At 45.4% G+C, this 16,310-nt stretch overlaps 1 protein-coding gene across 7 annotated transcripts in view; it reads left to right on the top strand.

The window, feature by feature from the left end:
- LOC132008462 (activating molecule in BECN1-regulated autophagy protein 1) overlaps nucleotides 1-16,310 on the top strand; it is a 178,324-nt gene that overhangs the window by 142,713 nt on the left and 19,301 nt on the right. For all 7 annotated transcript variants that reach the window (XM_059387103.1, XM_059387102.1, XM_059387104.1 and 4 more), the window contains 2 exons: nucleotides 5,398-5,586; nucleotides 6,452-6,606. In XM_059387103.1, coding sequence (XP_059243086.1) covers nucleotides 5,398-5,586; nucleotides 6,452-6,606 — 344 coding nt within the window. The remainder of the gene's footprint in view (nucleotides 1-5,397; nucleotides 5,587-6,451; nucleotides 6,607-16,310) is intronic.

The following is a 16,310-nucleotide window of genomic DNA, read 5'->3' as shown; positions in this document are numbered from 1 at the left end:
GATGTGGGACTCGATCCCAGGATGCTGGGATCATGACCTGAGCCGAAGGCAGCTGCTTAACCAACTGAGCCACCCAGGCGTCCCTTGTTTTCCTTTTCTATAAAATGAGAATTGTAATAGTGCAAACCTCTCATAAATTGTTATGAGAATTTAGTAAATAATACTGGGCATTCTGAACAGGGTCTGACATAAAGTAAATGATTGGTGAGTGCTAGCTATTTTCATCATGTCTCTTTCTAGAAAATTGCATGATCCTTTGAGAGTATGGCCATAGCACTATAAATTCCCCCCAGCCCTTGTCTTTACTACTCTGAGGTATGTAGTCTTCCTCTCTGGAGAGTGATGTTCATGTGAACAAGGTGTCGTTCTCACCCTGTTGCCTTATTTGTAATGGGCTTCCCATCCTTCTCTGTCATTTCTACCCAGTCGCAGATCATTTGCCTTGATAGAAAAGCAAAATATTCAGAATACAAGCATTGAATATGCTGCTAGCATAGCTTTGATGTCTTTCTGGTTGTCCTTAACATGTTTTGTATAGGCCTTAACTTGTTCCAGCTACAGCTTCCTATAATCCTCCTTCTGTGTTTCTTCTTACATCTTTTGATCCTGACTCGTAAAACCGGAGTTGATCAGAGAGCATCATGTGCAACCAGATGGACTAGTTTGGATCATGCATGGTTCAAATTCCATATATGCCCAGTTTAGGGTACATATGTCCAATGATAGTCGATGTTCCTTTCCATGGTATTACCCTCTAGAATGCCAGTCACTTTTATCTGTGTTTCCTGTCATTAGCTCTTAACTTGTTGGCTGGTTGGTCTGAATAAAGTCTAGTTTTAGTTGGCAGCATCACTCTTGACAGATGCAGCTGTGAGAAAAGTAAGTAGGGGATCTTTTCTGCTGTAGGATTCGTTTCTGAACACCATGCATCTCTCAGTGAAGGGTAGCCTTTGGCTTTGGCACAGCTCGTGCCTGAGAGCCACTGGTCTAGAGTTTTATTCATGTGTCCAACAGCCATTATGTTGCTGGTCATCTGACTTACCTGAATGGTATTTAACTTTTCTCTGGAGTTAGGTTAAAGATTTTTGCCACATGTTTCTCTTAGTTGGGATGCAGCATTAATGAATTACTCTCTGTATAGTTTAGAAGTTTATGAAAAGACCTCATAGAGTAGATAATCTCAAGACCACTTCATGAAAAAGTAGTTCATTGAGTTCACTCTGGTTTTTAAGAGTGAACTCTTGTTGGTAAAGAGCTTTGGTCAATTGGGTGCCCTTGCCAGCACCAGCCTTCAGAAATCGGCAGCTGAGTGGTGGAAGACAGATACCATACCACGGATGTAGTCATCCGTCCTTTGGGAAGGGCTGCTTGTGTCATCTGGAGTGCTGTGTAGGAGGTCTTATTCTGCACCTTGAGGGCCTCAGAGGTAGCCGAAAGGAAGTTTTCCTGCTGATTCAAACCCCTTCGTGTTTTCCAAATCGGTATCTAATGCATTTGCAAAAGTGCTGTAGCTGCTGATCATTTGCTCGGCCTCATCTGGCCGGCTGACAACAGATCAGCCTTCATGCAAGGTGTTTGTTTATAATTCATGGAGCTGATAGGAAGGCAGAGCCATCTGCTCCTCCAGGCATCACTATTTCTGACCCCTCCCATTCCCTGCTAGGGCATTTTTCACTTGGAAATCATTTATAATTAGGAGGAGATTACATTGCAGAGTCTGGAACATGGCTTCCTGCTGTCTTCTACATCACTTTTTCTCCCCCTGGAGCTGCCCCCTGAAGCTCTTAAGCAGCTTTGATTTGAAAAATCCTTTCTTTCCTAACCTTTTTTTCCATTCTGAGCTGCCCCATCACCCTTCGCCACATGTATTTTTGCCTTTAAGTGCAGGGCAGGTTGCTACATCTACAGCTCAGGGATTGAGGACTGTTTGATAAGGCAGCACTTGTCAAGTGTGGTGGTCCCAGACCAGCAGCACGAGAGACACCTGGGAACTCGTTAGAAATGCAAGTTCTCAGACCTCACCCCAACATTCTGGTTTGTTTGTTTTTTATTTCTTTTTTAAATTTATTTTCATTGTTCCAGAATCCATTGTTTATGCACCACAGCCAGTGCTCCATGCAATTGGTGCCCTCCACAATACCCACCACCAGGCTCACCCAACCTCCCACCCAACATTTTGTAGTTTAGTAAGCCCTCCAGGTGATTCTGATACATGCTAACACTTGAAAAGCAGTGTGGTAAGGCCAGGCAGGGGGCAGAACAAAGATTTCTAGTAGTGTGTGGGCTCCCAGTGTCTTGGGCTTTATTTCACTTCACCTTTTTCTCTACCCGCTTAACGTTGAGTCCAAAAGACTCAGTTGTTGAGTCCAAAAAGAGTGAGTTGTCCTTGTCATCAGTGCATTACTTTCCTAGTAACAGGTAACAGGTCTAAGAAATCTTGTCCTGTGTAAATTAACTCATCAAAATTCAGCCTTATGAGGAGAAGTGGCACAGTGGATTGGAGCAGTGACCACTCACCATTGTTACTGAACATTTCAATTTCCACGTGGGAAATTAACAGACAACGAGCAGCAAATGTAAGCTGCTAATTGGAACTTTGACATAAAAATGAAATTGTAAACACACCACCCAGTGCTCCAGAAAGGAAGCTACCAGATCACTATGTGCCTGCCACATCCCCTTCATTAGGGCAGGAGTGAAACCCTAGATCACTAGCTGCACGGTTTCTGCAATTAAACCTGCTGCCAGAGAAGCTCTGCCTGAATTTTCAGCATTCTCTCTGCATTTACCATCTGCATGTCTGTCTGTCTGCTCACTGCAGTGACCCGGAGCGCTTTTGAAACTGGGTGGGGTTGGTGGGAAGGGGATGAACTTTGGGAGGTGACCACTGATTTGGAATCATCATAATGTAGTAAACACAAACACAGTGGCTTGGATTAGAGGCTGACAAAATGCTTTTTATCTATATGCCCTGTGTTTCAGGGGCTTAGAGCCAAGCTTTCCAGAAAAAGGAAAACCTTACTTGTACTCTCCTTCCCACCCTGGCCCCACTTAGGAATTAATCTGACAGTATGCAGTTAAATGCCTTTTTTATATTGGTGGTGAGTTTTGAGGGTTACCATAGGCTTCTGTACGTTTGACAGAGTTGCGTGTTAATGCACGTGAGTAAGAGCTATATAACAGGGAGACAGAAAAGCATACTTTCATAAAATACCCACCATGCATTTTCTGAGACATTAAATGTGGAATAAATGGTAATTATGCAAAACTGTCTTAAAGTTTGGTGGTTATAGTCTCAATTGTCAGTTTCTTTTTATCTTTCTGAAGGTTGTGCCAACCTCAAGGTTAGAAAATCAAGATGGACTCATTCCTGATGCTTCCCTATTCCTTCCCCCACCCCTTTTTTTATATATCCCCAACTGGAATTATGTGTCAATCCAGGAAAGGAGGAAGAGACTGTCATCTTTTTGGCACAGGCTTGGGACCCGGAGTAAGGAGCAGACGGTCTCAGTGCTAACTAGATAAATCTAGCCACACAGGGTAGAGCAGATGGTGGGTTGGAAGTTGAGCAGTACAGAGCCCTAATGGTGATAGCAGTGAATATTTGGATGTCATTATTTTATTAGTTAGCAAACAGAGACATCCTTGTGGTCCCTTCTCGGGTTTTGTGTGTAATGGTGCTGTAGGTGTCAGCCCCCAAGAGTTGGCACAATAGCCTAATCAATGTGTTCTGATGTCTTTTTTGATCTATTTTGTCATCTCTGTGGCTTCATTAGCAACACAGGGAAAGGAGGATGAATATAGAGTGTTAGAAATCTCTCTGAGTCCCTGAGGCCTAAGCCTCAAGGCCTCTGAAAAGCAATTCTTTGTTTTGTTTTCCTTCAAGTAATTTCCTGGGGAAACTTGCCCTTGATCTTCCAGGGCAAGCCTTTGGGCTTCCTGGAATAGATCACCTGGAATCTGGTAAGAGCAGCTGAGCTTGGCTTCTCCTTTCTTTTCTTTCCTTCTTTCCTCCCTGCTCCTTCCTTTTTTTTTTTTTTTTTTACCATAATGTGTTTGACAGTGGATATCCAGGTAATCTCCAAATAAGAGAAGGACAAAAAAGTTTCTTTGCATGTGCATTTGAAGTAGATCTAAGTGAGACAAAGCCCAGAGGAGCTTGGTCCCTTTGGATGTGTTATGCTGTTCTGCTTGTGCCAATGGTTTGGGCGCTCTGTTCCCAGGCTCATATCAAGGGTAAGCCACATCCTCCTGGCAGGGAATTACACAGTGGGTTTTGGAGATTCGAATGAAAACCAAAACAAAGCATGCAGGCACAGAGCCAGTGCTGGCCAACATCTCATTAGTTCTGTCCTGTGGAGCAGGATCTCCCCATCCCCACCAACACATTCTTCCACCACCCTCTCCCCCACCCCGATCCTGCTCCGTTGAGCCAAGAGCCTGCTGCCTGGCAGATCCTGGGCTTAATTCTTCTTCTTTTTTTTTTTTTTAAAGATTTTAATTTATTTGACAGTGAGAGAGGGAACACAAGCAGGGAGAGTGGGAGAGCAGAAGCAGGCTTCCCGCCGAGCAGTGAGCCCGATGTGGGGCTCGATCCCAGGACCCTGGGGTCATGACCTGAGCCGAAGGCAGACCCTTAACAACTGAGCCACCCAGGCACCCCAGGATCCTGGGCTTAATTCTTGGTAGCTGCCAAATACAGACTGGGGCTGCCCCTGAGTGCTTGCATATGGTATGGGTAAGGCCTAGAGCATAGTGAGAAATGAAGAGTTCCAGCCATCCAGCCGCTGCTGGGCTGTGTTTCTGTCTGGCCTCTCTTGTGGCATTAGGGATTCGTATTGGCAAGGGGCTGTCCAGAAGACTGAAGTCTCTAACTGTTCCATTTCTCTGAAATGAGAAAATCAGACACAAACTCATGAAATGACTTCCTTCTCCAAGGTTGCATAGCAGCTGTGTGGCAGGACTCTCACTCCAAGGAAGCTTTACCTGAATCACGTTTCTCTTGGAATCAGTGGTTTTGCGTTTTCAATCATCTTAAGTTTTGGTCTTTTGGACAATAGCAGCTGTTGAGTGGCTCTCCAGGAACAATTTTTAATAACTTTTTCCTTATCTAATCTCTCTCAAATGAGGTTTCCTGAGTGTGAGCTGAGACTCAGCAGGTGGTTGTGATTGTGTTGAGTATCTGTTGTTTCCTATTAAGGTGGTAAAAGACATGTCTCTTTTCTGTCTCTTGTGTTCCTTGTTCTATGATGTTTTAGTTTGATTGACAAGGCGGCCTTTAGCATTTTTAGAGAGGGTTCAGGCCCTTAGAGAAGCCCCAGAATTTCTTGGCCCAGAATTTTTCACACCATCAACTCCAAACTTTCTTACCCTCTTTTCTTTCTTTGTCTGATGCAGCTTCCGTGAATGTGCTGGTGCAGAACTGCAAGATCTACAATGATGCCAGCTGTGACATTTCTGCAGATGGCCAGCTCCTGGCGGCTTTCATCCCTAGCAGCCAAAGGGGCTTTCCTGATGAAGGCATCCTGGCAGTGTACTCCTTGGCCCCCCATAACCTGGGTGAAATGCTCTACACCAAGCGATTTGGTAAGGGATAGGAAGCCCAACTTAGTGACAGAGGGACGCTGGTGCCTTGGCATGGGCATTCCTAGTTGAGGCACAGCTTAGGTAGGAGTAATGGTCATATCCTACCCCTGCTTTCCTGGGGCACAGGCCAGAGGAAGATTGCTTTGCAGGAGTCCTGGCTGGTAGTATTACAGTAGTACTCTCAGAGTAAGAGTCCTTCCTGCCATGATAGTGTCACCAACGTGCTCCTGTTGGGCCAGCCATGGATAAAGGAGGAGCCTTGGTCACAGCTTGGGGAAGCAGGCACGCTCATACACTGCGAGGCAGTTTGGTATTGTGTATTGAAAGTCCCTAAAATTTATGTTCTCTTTGATCCAGCAATCCCACTTCTAAGGAAATAATCAGAAAAACAATACCAAGATTTATATACAGGGATGTTCACAGCAGTGTTACATATCACAGAGAAAAATGTCAAAGAGTGAAGAATGGCCTAAATAAATGGTGGTGCACTGACAGGGCAGAATACCGTTTGGCCTTTAAAATGCTTTTATAGAATATTTAATGGTGGAAAAATGGTCATTGTGTATGAAGTGGAAATAGTAGATTTCAAAGTGGTATTTATAGTATGGTGCCAGCTTTTTAAGATATGGTGCTATGATGGCAATGGTTAGCATTTGTCAAGTATCTTCTGTATGTGTATGTCATACATTATACTCAATACTTGACATGCCTTGTCATTGTCTTCTGCACTCCTATGAGAGAGCCCCTGGGTAACCAAAGATGCAAATTGGAAGTAAAGAAAAGAAAGAAAAAGAGTGAGAGGAACATTATTTCCTTGTGATGGCAAGAACTCTGGGAAATGTCTCTCTGTTCTGTTGGCTCTCAGGTCCCAATGCCATTTCGGTGAGCCTGTCCCCAATGGGCCGATACGTAATGGTGGGCTTGGCCTCGAGGAGGATCCTGCTGCATCCCTCCACAGAGCACATGGTGGCCCAGGTCTTCAGGCTGCAACAAGCCCATGGCGGCGAGACCTCCATGAGGGTGAGTGCCGTGGCTCAGGCCTCCACTGTAGGGCATCTCCAGACTCGTAGTAAAGGACAGTGCTGTGACTTTCCAGTCAGGGCTAGAGGTAGCATGTTTGTAAGGAGTACGAAAGAGTGCAGTCCAGCCCATCTGTGACCAGCAGGCTTCACTTTTAGAAGCTTTAGGCTGTTAAAAGGCAGGAGCTTCCTCACACCCTAGATCTGAGCTGAGCTCCCCAGAGGCCTGAGAGTATCTTTGGTTGTAGCCCAAACTGAATAAGTACTTCCTTACCGCAGTGTGAGACCTTTAGTCTGGAGATACATGAAGGACCCAAAGAAATACTTATGCTTATTAAAAAAAAAAAAAAAAATTTTTTTCAGGAAGCAAGCTATAAAAAGTGATATATGTATACCATGAAATGTTCTTTTTCTGTGAGTTATAATCGTGTTGGAAGATGAGGCCTTTGGGTAGCTGCTAAACTCTTAACCGTTTCATCCATTTCATTAGCAGAGGAAAGTCCTATTGGGACGCTCTCTTGTCTCAGGTGGAGACACTTTTGTATTGCCATAATAGCCTTCTGGGTATGGTGGGGTTGGTGGCCTTCTGGACTCAACCATACTGGTTTCTGAGTTCCCATGGGGGCTCATTTGCTTTTGCCAAGGGGAATTGAGCATTTGAATGGTTCTCTAATTAGATGGTCTTTAAGCTCTGTCTCAAGCTAAGAACCTGTGAATTCCCTTAGCACATTGTGTTGTGCCATTTATAGTTTTATGCACTTGTTTATGTGTTGTTTTGTGTTTTCTTTAGCTGAGTGGTGTGTATGTTTAATCTGCCCAATTAGGTGCAGTGTAAGCTCCTTAGGGGTGTATCCCTCAGGGCCCTTCATTTAGTGCGATGCATATAGATGCTTGATGCCTGCAATGGAAGCATTCTTTTAACGAAAAAGAAATAGGATCTGTTACATAAAAAGTGACAGAAAGTGGGCAGCCTAGTGTGGTGGTCGCCAGCCTTTTCCTCCCATCTCCTACAGGGACCCTCTCCCTGACTCTGCTGAGTCATTTTCCAAGCACCCTGAATTTCAGAAGGCCTTTCTCACCAGTGCCTGGCCTGCCCTCCTCTCTGTCTCAAACCTGACTTCAGCAGCTCTTTTCCTTCTGCGGGACCTTTCTAGATCACTCCCTCCTTGTGCCACGACCCTGCCGGATTCCCTGAGCTCATGTTAACACACGTCATACCAGACTGCATGGACTTGTTTCCGTATCCTTGTCCTCTCTTGGACTGTGAGCTCCTCGAGAGTGAAGACCATGTCTGTGCCATGTTTATGAAGTCCAAGTACCTAGGAAGTAAGCTGGCGTTTAGGAAAAGCTGAGCGAATGGAAGAGAATCTCAAGAAAATGTCCTCCTTAGCATTTCTAGGTGGTAACAAGCAGAACCAGTGGTAGGTGACAGCATGTTCCACCAAGCCCCTGAAAGGGTAGAAACACGCAGTCTGTGCTCTTGACATTATACTGACAGGAGAGTCCCACTTCTTGAATCCCAGATGACTTTGGAAGGATCTGATGTTAGGTGCTTGGGAGAGGACGTCATGGGGAGTTCACGGGCCTGTTTTCTTACCTAGATATTTGAGGATGGGCATTGAGGTTTAGTTATATTTTATTTTTATTCTTATTTTGCTTCTCTTCCGGAGATTTGGATGGTGAAGGTACCTGGTGTCTGCCTTTCACTACCTAGAATCCTGGTCCTAACAGCTGTTCTTCTAAACCCTTCCTGCCTCATTGTGGAATAATTGTTTATAATCATTAAGAGACAGGATCTGATCTCGGCAACACTAATGGACATCTTGAGCCTCTTCCGGAAGCCAGGGCTCCTGCCCAACTCCTGGGTGCAGCCTGCCAGTCCTCCATCCTAGCAAGGTTCCTCCTTCCCATAAGTAGCTAGAAACATCTGGCCGAAGACAAACAGCTGCAGGGCGCAAGCCAAGATTTTGGTACATATGGGGCTGGCAGCTCAGGCGTGCCGTTGGAGGAGTCTGCTGAGGAGATGTGGTAATCCATTGCTGTCCTGCTAAGGGGCTCAGGGCGGCTAGCCAGCTGCTGCATGCCTCGTGACAAGAGCTGTTTCGCAGGCCTCCTAGAGAGGCTTTTTTGATTCTCAGTAGGCACCATCTGCCACTTAGGGAGCTGAAGTAACTAGAAAGCTCCCATTTGGGAAGTGTTCCTCTCACCCAGGAGACAGGATCCAGGCTTCTGAGCAAGGTTTTACTTACCCTGTGTCCACCGAGTCTGACTTTAAACCCCTGCGCTACAGAAAGGTTTCTGGTTTTCCAGGTCTTGGTTGCCCCTTACATCCAGAGGCACCAAAGCATTCAGCAAATGTCCCTGAATTCAGTCACTGGTGGAAGGGAAGAGATACCAGCTTTTTTTGGATAGCTGTGCTGTACCACCGTTTAAGGCAAGAAGTGCCTTTTTGTCTGAGAGCAGGGAGCTAGGGTTTAATGGGACAGTAGAGCATCTCCCTCTTTGCACAGGTAAGTATAGGTGGGTGTCTCCATTTGTCACGTCAAGCTCTGTCTTCCGAAGGAATGCTTTAGTTGGTGATGGGCCTGTCCTCAAGCTTCTCTGCCCAGAATTCCCCTTCATTTTAGTCTTATGTCTTGGAATTCACTACGGTAATATTCAGAGAGGTGAGCTTGTTGGGTCAACAGTCAGTCCCAGGAGAATGTCCTCCAGAGCATTAACTTACCTGATTTTAATTCCCACTAAGTGACTCTCTCCCCGAGAGATGATCTCTTACCCAGTCCCATACGAAGACTCTTCTGTGGGAGATGAGTCCCACATCTCCACTGCTGGTTCGCCTCCGTGCATTTGTTTGAAGCGGTTTTTCAGACCTCTAGATGAGTGCTTCTCAAACTGTGCTCTTGGGACAACCTGCGTTAGAATACATGGGGTCCTTGTCAGAAACAGCACTTGAGGCCTGAAGAGCCACCTAAGAATGGGGTGGGAGGGGCACAGGTGTTTGTATTTGTAAAACGGGCTTTACAGGTGATTCTGATACGCACTGGAGTTTGAGAACTGCTGTTCTTAATGACTGCTTTCTCCATTTGAGGTTTCTGCCCTCAGCCTTCTCGGCAAGGAAGAGGCGCAGTCTCAGGTTTGCTTGGGGTTTTACGCGTGGTGCTCTGATCCTTGGCTAATCTTGCTGCGGGCACGGTGGCCTTTGGGCTCCATTTCCCACCAGACTCTCACTTGGCTTGTTGGCTGGCCGTGCTTCACCTCCCATTCTCCTCAGCTGTTGCTGGCCTCTCGGGCTCTCCCTTCTGTAACCATATGCTGGATTCTGTTCTTCCTCCTTAGTGAACCATTTTAATTTTATCCTTGTTTCTAGGATCCAGCGTCCTTTTGATACTTCCCTTCTCTGCTTCTGAGGCTAGGCACTGTCTTCCTGATTTTAGAATGATTGGCAAGTTTGGAAAAATAAGACTGAGAACATATTTTCTCTCTCCCTCCCCTCTGTCCCTTCCAGCCTCTTCCAGGCTGGGGATGCCACTCTGCCTTGGGGTCTTATTTTCTGTCTGACTCCCTTGCTCTGGAGCCAGGGAGGGCTTTTGGTTCATTTCTGTTTTTTGTTTTTTGTTTTTTTTTCCTGTTTGGTTTTTTAAGTTAGACATTTGGAGATTGCTGAGCTGAAGTTTTGCTGAATTCTCAAAACACTAAGCTGCCTGTATGCCCTCTCTGCTTTCGTTTTCTAATTGGAAGAAAGCATAATATTGTAACAGAAAACTGCAATTAATTTTCCAAAATAGTGGCAACTTGCACATTATAATAACGTTGGTTGTAACCAAGTGGAAGGATAATAACAAAAATATAAAATTACTAATGACACCAGAAATAGTTCTGTAGCAGACTGTTCTTCCACTTTTGTGTAAGTAAATTTTACCTAGAGCAAAAGTCAGCAGCTGGGGGAGTGGTTCTGGGGCATTTTGAGCTGGAAAGAAAGAATAAGGATTAGTGCTTTCAACACAGGAATTAAAGTGCTGTCTACTCTATTTCCCAGATGCGTAGACCATCCCCGCCCCCAACAGGTAGGGGATGTGGGCACATACGTGGTTAAGTAAGAACTGAGGCGGACCCTCACCTCATAGTCCCTGCAGGCCTGGAGGCAGTGGTTGCTTGACTCTCACTAGTGCTGGTTTGCTTTTCTCTCTGGTTATTTTATTGGCAGAAGTGATGGATGAGGACACCGTCATTTGACTTGGATGGGAGAAGCCCTAGGACAGAAAGCAATTTAGCTCTCGTTTCTCTGCGCAACAGCATAGCGCTCTTTAAGGCAAAGCCTCAAATAGTTAAGGGTCAATTTTATTGAAAGCTTTTTCTTTGTGGCTGTGTGGTAAAACTGTCTTCAAGTGTGGAGCCCCTGTTACCTAGACAGATTACTGGTTTGGAGCAGGTGTTGGAGAGAGCCAGCCGCTCGCTCCCTCCCTCCCTTCTCTCCCTCATCGTCTTCTCTGCTCGCTCTCTCCCTTTCTCTTCACTGCCCTCTTCCCCTACTTCTTCACCTTGAGAGTCCTACTTTTCAGTGGCGGCCTGCCCCCGTTGTACACCTTCTTCTGGAACCCTGGCTCTAGAGACACGCATCCCCCTCATTCTCAAGCGATCCTGGGCAGCAGGGAAGGAAAGGAGATTTGATACCATTTTCTCTACAGACCGGCTGTAGTTCTCTGTGTATACTCCCCTGGGACCACATCAGCATCATCAGAGATGATTTGGATCCTCATCCTCATGTGAGACCTGCTGAATCAGAGGATCCTGGAGCGGGTCCCGGCCGTCCTTGTTTTACCAGGCCCTCCTGATGGCTGCACACTCAGTCAAGATGGAGAGCCAGTCATTGACTGCACAGGGATTCTAGTGAGATCTCCCCTGTCAGTGTAACCTTTGTCCTTTTCCTTTTTGCTCTCACCCTGTCTCTGGAACCTCATCTGATTTACTTCTATGGCTCCTATTTATTAACCAGATCTTTCAGGCACTTCCAGGAAATTGAGAAATTGAGGATACCTCCAGCCCAAAGCATTCTGGATCATGCTGGCATCCTAGTAATAGTACTTTTAAGAACTAATGCCCTGAGGCCTTTTTCCGTTTCTGATTAAAATTCTTAACCTGTCCACGGTTGACTTGAGCTCTTAACTGCGAGCCCCTGCCTGCTTGCCTGCATGCTATAGAATGTAGAGACGCCTCAGCTTAAAAAGTTAGAAGCAGTATGTTTATCTTTCGCTCTAGGCCCTTCCCTGTCTGAAGGAGTACTTCTGGAGTTCCCCTTTCTAACATTCCACCTGCTGTTATCCTTTGATGGGATACATCACTGAGATGCCCATTAATGGATAACTTAGAGTCATCCTGATTATAAAGAAACATCGGTTGTATTTCTGTCTTTTTATAACCATTTTCTGTCATGTATACAGCCATCTTCACAGAGCCCAGTGATGACTGATTATTATTATAAGTTCATTAAAATGAACCACAGAAAAGACTTGGAATCCAGAATGTTCATATTAGTCACCACTAAATTGTAGCTTAGATCCTGGGGCAGGATGGGTGTCCAGCACTGTCAGCACTGACCAGCACTTATGTAACTAACATGTACAGGCTCTTTGGGCCTGTCCTAGCTCCACTCTGCAGTATATAATCTTCACTGTAGCCTCCTTGCCCTGAACTTAGCCTGTGACATAATCCGCTCATCTATACTTCCCTAGATTCTGAAAGTTTGATTTTCAAAAGTGACCTAGAACTCTAGTTCAATCTGGAGTATTCTCCAGATATCTAAGAGAATGAGATTTTCTTAATCTTGTCTGGCCTTTTGAGTGGCAAAAACCAAAAATAAAGATATTTTATTTTTGTATCCTGGAAGGGTACTATTTCTTTAAGGGGAGATTGGGATAAAAGAGAGACAGCTTTGTTGTCAGAAATGATTTACTCCTTCCCAAGATTTTGTCCTCATTAATTTTCTTAAAGCTGCCTGTCAGTTGATTAAAAGCTGCTTCCGCTGCAATTATCTTAAAGTTGACTTCTGAGATGTGGTACAAAGCATCTATCCTCAGAAAGTTCCTTTCTTCAGCACATTGTGGGAAAGAGGGGAGGGAGTAGGGGAGAATTCAGGGGTGTCTCGGATGCAGTTTGTCAGAGAAGGGATGGAGCAAGATAAAACATTAAAAATAACAGGAGAGCTACAATTAGTTTAGGTGAATTTTTCCATGACAGATCCTCTCAGGTAACTCTAATGATTTCTTTTCCTCATGGCCTCTTAGGAGAGTGCAGTCTATTCTGTGCGTCATTCTTTACGCTCAACAAAATTTTATTGAGTTCCTACAATGGGCCGGGTATTTTGTGAGGTTGGGGAGCACCATGCATAAGATGGACCTGGACCCTGCTCTCTTGCCACACAAACGGCTTCTCTTTTTTTCTTTCTTTTTTTTAAAGATTTTATTTAGACAGAGAGAAAGAGAATGCACAAGCAGGGGAAGAGGCAGAGGGAGAAGGAGAAACAGACTTCCCATGAAGCAGGGAGCCCCGACAGGGGGCTCGATCCCAGGATCCTGAGATCATGACCTGAGTGGAAGGCAGACGCTTAACCAACTGAGCCACCCCGGGGCTCCCACAACTGGCTTCTCGACAAGTCTTTGCACTGCTGCCTTCCCAACCTTCACTGCACGGGACACACAGGAGACACTCAGCATTTGTTCCAGGAATATGTGTCCCTTTGGGATCTTGTGTACTGTGTATTCCCCACACATGCATGAACACTCACGCCTGCTCACCAGCACCATCAGTGTGTTTAGCACATGTTGTGGTGATGGTGATTGAATGAAAGTATCAGGGAGATAATCCTTATGAAAATACGGAGTGTCCTTCTCATTTCACCATGCGCCCAATATCAGTTTCTTAGGGTGCTAGTCCTACCACTAAGACACAGTGAGAGATTCACGGGAGGTAGTTTCAAAAGCAAAAAGCAAAGCATTTTGTTTTTTCAAAATTGGTAGAGGAGAACCAATTCTTGCATTTGTAGAAGGTGAAAGCATTTTGATGTATTTTTAAGTATAAGTTACAAAGCATTTTAATGTTTAACCATCCTTAACACTCCTCTTCCAAAAATAAGTATCAACTAAAACATATTGAATGTGTTGGTATATATTGAAAACTCTCTTGTCCAAGGTAGATATCTAGAACAACTACTCATTTTGCCTTTTCCTTTGACATTTGTGAAGGCAAGTGTAGTTCAAGAACTTGTGCTATGTATGGACATGTGGGAACAGGAGGAAGTAATTATTTTAATGTAGGGGGGTTCTAGGAACATTAAGTGCCTCAGTATTTCATTTAGCACCAAAGTAGTTCCCTAAGCTGAAGGAACCTCTCTCCTTTGATCCTAATGGCCTGAGATGGCTTTTGGAAAGCATCAAGCCAATTAAAATAGAAAATTCTTATCCTCTGTCTCTGTGGGATCTCTTTGAGAGGAGTAGGTGAATAAGAGTTTACAGGTCTCAGAAAATCACAGGAGGTTGGCTAGAAATGACTTTAAGGCAGCAGATTATCCATGGCAGCTGAGGACAACATTTCCAAGAGTTAAGGAAAAAGGGGCATCTGGCTGGCTTGGTCAGTGGAGCACATGACTCGTGATCTCAGGGTCGTGAGTGAGTTCAAGCCCCATGTTGGGCCTAGAGCTTACTTTAAAAAAAAAAAAGTTTCAAAAAGAGCTATTTCTCCTCTTTTCCATTGGGGGAGTTTGGGTTTGGACAAGGGGTGTTCAGGCAGATTTGTTCCCACTCCAACTGAGTAAAGGAGAAAGGTAGGTGAGCTGGTGTTCTGATTCTTAGTTTTAAATGGTCACTTTAAAGTCAACGTCCTACAAGTTCTAAACTCCAAAGTAGAATGTAAGGAAGGCTTAGAGACAGTAAAAGAGCTTAAAATGTCTGAAAAACAATCAGATTTTCCGAGGGATGAAGAAACTTCAGTAATTCGTGAAACTAAGCAAATCAGCAGCTCGAAAGGAGGAAAAGATTGACTGACCAGAGTGCCTCCCGCCGCCTGCTCTGGGAAGCGTGCATTTCTCAGCCTCTGACAAGATGTGTAGCCATCCATTTCCAATGGAAAGGTCAGCTGTCTCTTAGCATCTGCTTTCCATTGATTTCTCCCTCTTCCCAGAGAGTTAATTTTCCTGTAGTAACCCTCTCTAAAAGCTTAAGGCCTCCCTGATTTCCATCATTACCGAGAAGGCATTTTTCCTCTTTGCATTTCCTTTCTTCCTCACAGCCCTCTTGGCTTGCACCTTCACTCGTGGCCCTTCCAGCCTCAGTTTCCAGTTGTCCCCTTCCTACCTCCAGCTTCCGTGGTCTTAGTTAAAACAGGGAAGCTCTGATGCGTGTGCTCGACCTCTTGGGGCTTCGGAGCCATTCCAGTTTTATAGATGATGAGATTCCCAAACCCGGACGTTTTTTTCTTTCAGCTTCTTATCTGAGCTGATCTAAACAGTGCAGTTTGCTGCTTGGACTAATGGTCTGAGCTTTAGTGATATGCAGCCGAAAAGAAAACACCTTGTTGAGGGCAGCAGTACATTTTTCCTCTAAATTTTAAAAGGGTGGAGAAGAAGGTTTCCCACTGAGCCCTCTGGTTGCCTCTCATTCTTTTCCTGTCCACCACTGAACAAGAAGCAAGACCCCTTTAGTTTTGATCTGGAAACTGTTTTCTTTTGGAGTACAGTAGATGGTCTTGGACCCCAGAAGTGGAAGAATGATTATCTTCTCTCGCTCCCTTGGAACCATGCAGATCTTGGTGACGTGACTCAGTCCCTGGTGATGTGCTGAGGCCCCTCTGAGCCTTCTTCTAGCATATTGATTCCAATTCCCTTCCTAGATGTTAGACAGAAATGAGAACAGTCTGCTTGGGGATAGGGGGGTTGCTGTCAGCATTTGTTATCCACCAGGGAGCAGCTGTAGCCAAGACAGGTAAAACCGGGACTCTGCCAACATGAGTCAGGAGCTGGGTTTTACATCCAGCCCCACAAAGGGTCCTCAGGTCCTGATAATCCTCGTCCAGTGTCATGGAATTTGGTGGTACAGTTTCATGGTGAAGAACAGAGAGCGGGATTTTTGGCAGGCCACCCAGCTTTGTCCTTGACAAGTGTTAAGGAAACCTTTACTTGAGATAAATATGGGGTGCCTTTAAGAGAAGGCCAGAGCTGTCCCTTAACACTATCTCAGATCTTCTTTCTTGTCAGTGCCAATGAACCTGGAGTTTACAGAGCCAGCTCTGGTCCCCACTGGTGTCTGTCAGGAGACTGCTCCCCAAGTCACTGGGTTGGAAAGACTGCTGGCCGAAACCCTCAATGGTATGGGAGTAGCCAGAGCTACCAAACCTCCTGTCTGCGTTGGGAAACTTGTTGAAACTTCTTGTCACTAGGGCTAATTGTGAGGGATATACCCCCCTCAGTGAGGCGCTTTGAGAGCTCCGGCCAGAGAATGGAATGGAAACTCCATCTCTGGGTGGTTCTGAAAACGGGCCAGGCTCTCATTCCTCCAGGCTCCGTTAGTTTCAGGCATGTGTGAAATCAGGAGTATTAGACTGGATGGCCTCTCAGGCATGTAAAGCTGAGTCCTACCCATCCTGCATGCCCTGTGCTCTCATTACCCACCCCTGTATGTTCTGCTCTCTTCTCCCTCCTTCCCACCCCCACATTAG

The sequence above is a fragment of the Mustela nigripes genome, unplaced genomic scaffold, assembly GCF_022355385.1.
Source record: "Mustela nigripes isolate SB6536 unplaced genomic scaffold, MUSNIG.SB6536 HiC_scaffold_148, whole genome shotgun sequence".
Lineage (NCBI taxonomy): Eukaryota > Metazoa > Chordata > Mammalia > Carnivora > Mustelidae > Mustela > Mustela nigripes.
The sequence above is the reverse complement of the archived record's forward strand: the minus strand, read 5'-3'. Positions and strand labels throughout refer to the sequence as shown.